Source organism: Hemibagrus wyckioides, linkage group LG22 (genome assembly GCF_019097595.1).
Source record: "Hemibagrus wyckioides isolate EC202008001 linkage group LG22, SWU_Hwy_1.0, whole genome shotgun sequence".
Classification (NCBI taxonomy): domain Eukaryota; kingdom Metazoa; phylum Chordata; class Actinopteri; order Siluriformes; family Bagridae; genus Hemibagrus; species Hemibagrus wyckioides.
Window position 1 is genome coordinate 6,748,449 of NC_080731.1, and position 6,796 is coordinate 6,755,244.

Below are 6,796 nucleotides of genomic sequence, written 5' to 3' on the forward strand. Positions count from 1 at the left end.
ATGTTCCAGGTGCTAGTGAAAAACACACATTTGATTATTTGGCATTTTCCATCAAGTAAAGATTAAGTAACAATATCTTGTGCAATTAATGTAGCTAGAGATAAATCAATAGTTCAAAAACAAAGCAACTTACATAGCCATTTCCTTCCTCATCTCTCAGGAAATGCTATTTCACAATCAGTGCCATGGCAACTTGAATATACTCTGCATTAGTTGGATACCTAGCGCAAAGGCAGAAGCAAATTCTAAATCAATCTCTTGGTTTTGTCTAATGGTCTTCATAGATTGTAAATTAATAGTAATGCAGTTGTAGTAGCAGAGATGGTAATAATTGTTAGACTTACAGGGTGTTTTCTGCCATCATTTCATTCAGCATTCTGATTATTTTGTTGTGTAATTTTGGCACTGTGTGACACGGTTCCTTGGACTCAAGTCTCACCTGGACATCTTTGGGAAAGTTTGGAAAGACAGTCACAACAGGTAGTTCCCTATGAGCTGCTTCACCACTGCAAAAAAACATAAATACATCATTAACCAATTGTGGGTGGATCGTATTGCATAAAGAGACATAAAATTCAATATTTCTTTTATTAAACTTAGGAAAAAACAGAACCACATACACAAATGAATGGACAATACTCTCATAATAACGCTGAAATTTTTACGTTACGACATTTTTACGTTGTTTACCAAAACGGCACACTCATAATATTGTCCTTACTGATCAGTGGAAGGATGAGGCTGGAGTTCTGCCTTAGACTGAGTGACATCAACAGGTACTGGTTCCAACACAACAATGGTCTCATTCTTCTTGTATTGCCGTAGAAACTGTTGAAATTTCAATTGCTTTTTGAAGGAACCATCAAAGAGGAAAGCAACCATGGCTTCAGTGAGTCCACAATACACCGTTTCTCGATCCACTTCATTTTCTGAACACATATGCAAAATTACAACACAGATATGGACGAATAACTATAACACACACAGAGACTTGCATGCGCTCAAATGTGTAGAAGATGAGAATCGTGTGGCAGTTTAAACCTAAGACAGCCACCTACCCAGCCTTTAACGTGCTTAGTGTAGTCAGCTAGTTTACAGTATAGTACAGTAATTTATGTTATAAATAGTTAGCTAACAGTATTAGTATGAAGAGAAAGGTAAAAGTCGGGTTACTTAACCCTGAATTTTCTTTCTTGTTCTTTGTTAATCTGTATTACAGCTTCATTTATTTTTTTAATTAGTTCATCCGTGGTCAAACTCGACAAAGATGGACAATTAATTGACATTTTCTCTCATTTCAAACACTTCAACTCGCATGGAAGAAAGCGCAACTCAACGGTAGAATAATGAATAATGAAGTGAGAGCACTGATCTATATAAATATAGAATGTATTATGTTATGTTATATGTTATGTTGTCATGTCATGTCATGTCATGTCATGTCATATCATATCATATCATATCATATCATATCATTTTATATTATATTATATAGTAATGCCGGTAAACAATGCCAGTAAATGTGCTGTTCAAAACAATGTAATGAAGACTAGCTAAAATCCCAGCTAAGTTATTAATAAAACTTATATAGGTTATACTGGCCAAGAAATGGATGGAAATTTACCACTGTACCTTTAATTTCAATATACACACTTTTTATTTTAATTAAGATTTTGTGATCTGTGATTTGCATAATTTGTCTGTACCTTAAGCTTGTTATAAGTACAATTATGTACCCTTTGTTGTAAGAACTGATTTTGTATCTTTAAATTAAAACAAAGGTCCACAGTTGTCACCCAAAGGACCATTTCCTGTACACTTGTGGTAAATGTACTTTAAGGTACAGAAACAATACCTCTATTTGTGTGTGTGTGTGTGTGTGTGTGGTGTCAGTGGTGGTATGATACAGCACATGGACTGGTTAAGTAGACTTTTGGTCATTTGATTTTTTTGCTAAAGCAATATGCTGTAAATTTACAAAGTTACAACGTTACAACAAAATATAACAGTTAGGCTGCAAGCTGCACTCATATTGTCTCACAAAAAATCATGAAACTTTGTGGTTTATAGCTCTAGGCATTTAAGGTCATAAAACCCCTTTAGTTTCAACCAAAACTATATATAAAGTCAGCAACATAAATCACACACACAAAGAATCAAACACAAAATTGTACTTTTAATTTATTTTCATTTTTATTACATTTAATACTGATAAAGACTTAGTTCTTTGTTTCAAATCATTATGCTTTAGCATTACACAAATGTATTAGGTTAAAAGTTTGAAAAATCATACAGCCTCACTATAAATTGATTAAATTATTCTGCAAAAAATATTAAAAGGTGTTAAAAAAAAAAAAAAGAATTAGAAGGTGCAAACAAATATAAAAACAGACTCCAAGAATAAGCAAATTTTTTTGTTCTTTATATAGTTTGGTTTAAAATGCAATGTCTGTGATAGGCTATCAGAAAAGTACATCAAATCACTCAGACCTCTATGTCTTCAAGGAACTAAGTATCGTCTGATCCAGCTCTTTGCTGTTGTAGAGCCAGAGCAGAGAAAGCATACAGGAACGGATTCACACAACTGTTAATAAAAATCAGACCTAAAGAGATAGTGTGCATATATTGCAGAATCGACTAGTCTGTGATTCTGACGCAATGCAGCAATGATGATCACAATGTTGGAGATTTGAAACGGGATCCAAAAAATGAAGAAGCAAATCACAATTCTGGTCACAATCTTTATCAGTGAATTACTGCTAAAGAAAGCTGAGTTATTAACCTTCTGGTAAAGGCGAAAGTAGCAGAAAGCTACTATGGTGAATGAAACCACAAACATTACAAGCTCCCAGATTGAAGGAGCCAAACTTTCAGCATTGTTAATATAGCGAACACAGTGATTGTCCAGGCTTAGAGTTTGATGTACGAGAGCATAGCACGAAAAAACTGCACTTAACATCCACATCCCAATCAAAAGGATCTTCTTTCCTTTTCTGCCAATCTTGTTCCATTTCTCAGGATGCAGCACTTGCATGTATCGCTGAATGCTCATCACTATCACACACAGTACGCTGCAGTAGAAGCTTAAGTACACCATATAGGTGAGAAGCTTACACAGGGTCAAGTCAAAGACCCAGCCATGCAGAAAATCCAAAATCCAAACCGGCAGAGAAATCAGAGTGAGTAGATCTGATACAGCCAGGCTTAGCATCAGTCTCGGGGTGAAACTGTCTGTCTTCAGCCATCCAGCAAGACGCACCATTACAAAATATTGGCAATATTACCAGGGACTCCCAGTATGAAGCAAACTGCCATCACACTACTGGCAATCCGGTATTCAGTTGAGATAGGAGCTGGGGGCGAGCTGTTGGAGGAGATGACCTGCTCCATGGTTAGAGCTTTGGTGTAACAAGGTGTAGGCTCAATATAATAAAAGAAGCAGAAGTGAAGAAGTCTGTGGTTTCTTATGTAGATAATAATAATTTAAAAAAAAAACTTGTGGTGTCGAAAGATACATGCAAGGAAGTTACAGCGGAAAAAGTCCAGCAATGTATTTTACGTTACTTCATCATGGTGGATTAACTCAAAATGCAGACATTGGTCATAAAGGACCTTTCCTTTTCTGCCAAGCTTGGTCCATTTCTTAGGACGCAGTCAGTACTTATTGTTTTGCCAGCTGCGGTTGTGAGCCAGACATGAAATGGTTGAAAGGGAGTGTTTAGTATCTGTTTAGACATGTGTATTATGAAATACTCTATTGCAGAAGATTAACAGCAGAGTCAGCTACATGACTAATACATTCAATAGTTCACTGCTGTGCTAGTGAGCTATTTATATCATTATAAAGAACAGTGATCCTGATGGTAAGGGGGTGCATGCAAGTGGTAAAGGAAGCAGAATAAATCTACTTCGTTATATGAAGCAATATTCTACATCAACAGCACAAAACTACAGTGGGATCTTTTTCTTTGGCTTTTATGACTAACATTTTGATATTGTTTTGTTGAATGATATGGATTTGAGATTTAGAGAGGTACGCATGTGATTTATTTTAATCGGTAATCTGTATTTTAATTGTCCTTTAAAATTAAATGCATTTAAATGAAATCCATACAATGTGCTTGTGAATTCCATTGTCATCAGCATGCTTTCAGAGCTGTAAATTTATGAATATGACTTTTCCTCCATATTGATTTCCCTGACCCATAAGTGATTTCAAAGTTTGACACTTGGTAAAACAGATAACAGTCTACAAATAGACAGTCTACACCTTCCTGTAACTTACTGGTGTGGTCATTGTGGGTATTGGGTTGCTACTCATAAAGAAAACCATTAGGTGGCATGTGCTACTCTTTTTGTGCAGTATCTCGTCTCAGGAAGGAACTGTTGATGTGTGTGTGTGTGTGGTGTCAGTGGTGATATGATACAGCATATGGACTGGTTAAGCAGACTTTTGGCCATTTGATTTATTTGCTGAAGCAATATACAAGAAGTTATAACAGTTAGGCTGCAAGTTGCACTCATGTTGTCTTACAAAAAAAATCAGGAATCTTTATTGTGGTTTATAGCACTTAAGGTCATAAAACCCCTTTCAGTTTCCACCGAAACTATACATAGTCTGCAGCGTAAAGCACACTCACAAAGAGTCAAACAAAAAACTGTACTTTTAATAAATGTTACTAATACTGATTAACAGATTTTTTGACTGATTAACATTTTTCACTTTTTAGAAAGATATACTCCTTTGTCATTATGCTTTATCATTGAAAAAACATATTAGGTAGATTAAAAGTTAATAATAATAATAATAATAAAACAACAGCCTCACTATAAATTGATTAAATTATTATTGATTAAATAAATCTGCCAAAAATATTAGAAGGTGTAAAAATAAAATAAAAACAGACTGCAAGAATAAGCAAAATTATTTCTATAACTTTATGAAGTTTGCCTTAAAATGCAATGTCTGATAGGCTATCAGAAAAGTACATCAAATCACTCAGACCTCTGTCTTCAAGGAACTAAGTGTCATCTGGTCCAGCTCTTTGCTGTTGTAGAGCCAGAGCAGAGAAAGCATACAGGAACGGATTCACACAACTGTTAATAAAAATCAGACCTAAAGAGATAGTGTGTGCATATTTTGCAGAGTTTAACAGTCTGAAATCCAAACGCAATGCAGCAATGATGATCACAATGTTGCAGATTTGAAACGGGATCCAAAATGTGAAGAAGCAAATCACAATTCTGGTCACAATCTTTATAAATGAGTTACTGCTAAAGAAAGCTGAGTTATTAAGCTTCCGGTAAAGGTGAAAGTAGCAGTAAGCTACTATGGTGAATGCAACGACAAACATTACAAGCTCCCAGATTGAAGGAGCCAAACCTTGATCATCGTTAGAATAGCGAGTACAGTGATGGTCCGGGCATAGATGTTGATGTACAAGAGCATAGCATGAAAAAACTGCACTTAAAATCCACATCCCAATCAAAAGGATCTTCTTTCCTTTTCTGCCAAGCTTGTTCCATTTCTCAGGATGCAGCACTTGCATGTATCGCTGAATGCTCATCAATATCACACACAGTACACTGCAGTAGAAGCTTAAGTACACCATATAGGCAAGAAGCTTACACAGGGTCAAGTCAAAGGCCCAGCCATGCAGATAATCCAATATCCAAACCGGCAGAGAAATCAGAGTGAGTAGATCTGATACAGCCAGGCTTAGCATCAGTCTCGGGGTGAAGCTGTCTGTCTTCAGCCATCCAGCAAGACGCACCATCACAGCAATATTACCAGGGACTCCCAGTATGAAGCAAACTCCCATCACACTACTGGCAATCCGGTATTCAGTTGAGACAGGAGCAGGGAGCGAGCTGTTGGAGGAGTTGAGCTGCTCCATGGTTAGAGCTTTGGTGTAACAGGCTGTAGGCTCAATATAATAAAAGAAGCAGAAGTGAAGAAGTCTGTGGTTCCTTATGTAGAAATCAGAGTGAGTAGATCTGATACAGCCAGGCTTAGCATCAGTCTCGGGGTGAAGCTGTCTGTCTTCAGCCATCCAGCAAGACGCACCATTACTGCAATATTACCAGGGACTCCCAGTATGAAGCAAACTCCCATCACACTACTGGCAATCCGGTATTCAGTTGAGACAGGAGCTGGGAGCGAGCTGTTGGAGGAGATGAGCTGCTCCATGGTTAGAGCTTTGGTGTAACAGGCTGTAGGCTCTATATAATTAAAGAAGCAGAAGTGAAGAAGTCTGTGGTTCCTTATGTAGATTTAAAAAAAAAACTTGTGGTGTCAAAAGATACATGCAAGGAAGTTATGGTGGAAGTCCAGCAATGTATTTTACGTTACTTCATCATGGTGGATTATACACTATATTGCCAAAAGTATTCGCTCACCTGCCTTGACTCGCATATGAACTTAAGTGACATCCCATTCCTAATCCATAGGGTTCAATATGACGTCGGTCCACCCTTTGCAGCTATAACAGCTTCAACTCTTCTGTGAAGGCTGTCCACAAGGTTTAGGAGTGTGTTTATGGGAATTTCTTCTTCCAGAAGAGCATTTGTGAGGTCACACACTGATGTTGGACGAGAAGGCCTGGCTCTCAGTCTCCGCTCTAATTCATCCCAAAGGTGTTCTATCGGGTTGAGGTCAGAACTCTGTGCAGGCCAGTCAAGTTCATCCACACCAGACTCTGTCATCCATGTCTTTATGGACCTTGCTTTGTGCACTGCTGCACAGTCATGTTGGAAGAGGAAGGGGCCAGCTCCAAACTGTTCCTACAAAGTTGGG

At 37.4% G+C, this 6,796-nt stretch overlaps 1 protein-coding gene and 1 pseudogene across 1 annotated transcript; both read right to left on the minus strand.

The window, feature by feature from the left end:
* Positions 1-2,331: 2,331 nt before the first annotated feature.
* Positions 2,332-3,520, minus strand: LOC131343079 (C-C chemokine receptor type 8-like; annotated as a pseudogene).
* Positions 3,521-4,454: 934 nt separating this feature from the next.
* LOC131343489 (C5a anaphylatoxin chemotactic receptor 1-like) lies at positions 4,455-6,560 on the minus strand. Its single transcript, XM_058375218.1, has one exon. The coding sequence runs from the start codon at positions 6,051-6,053 to the stop codon at positions 5,022-5,024; it is 1,032 nt and encodes a 343-aa protein (XP_058231201.1). The 5' UTR covers positions 6,054-6,560; the 3' UTR covers positions 4,455-5,021.
* Between the last annotated feature and the right edge of the window lie 236 nt (positions 6,561-6,796).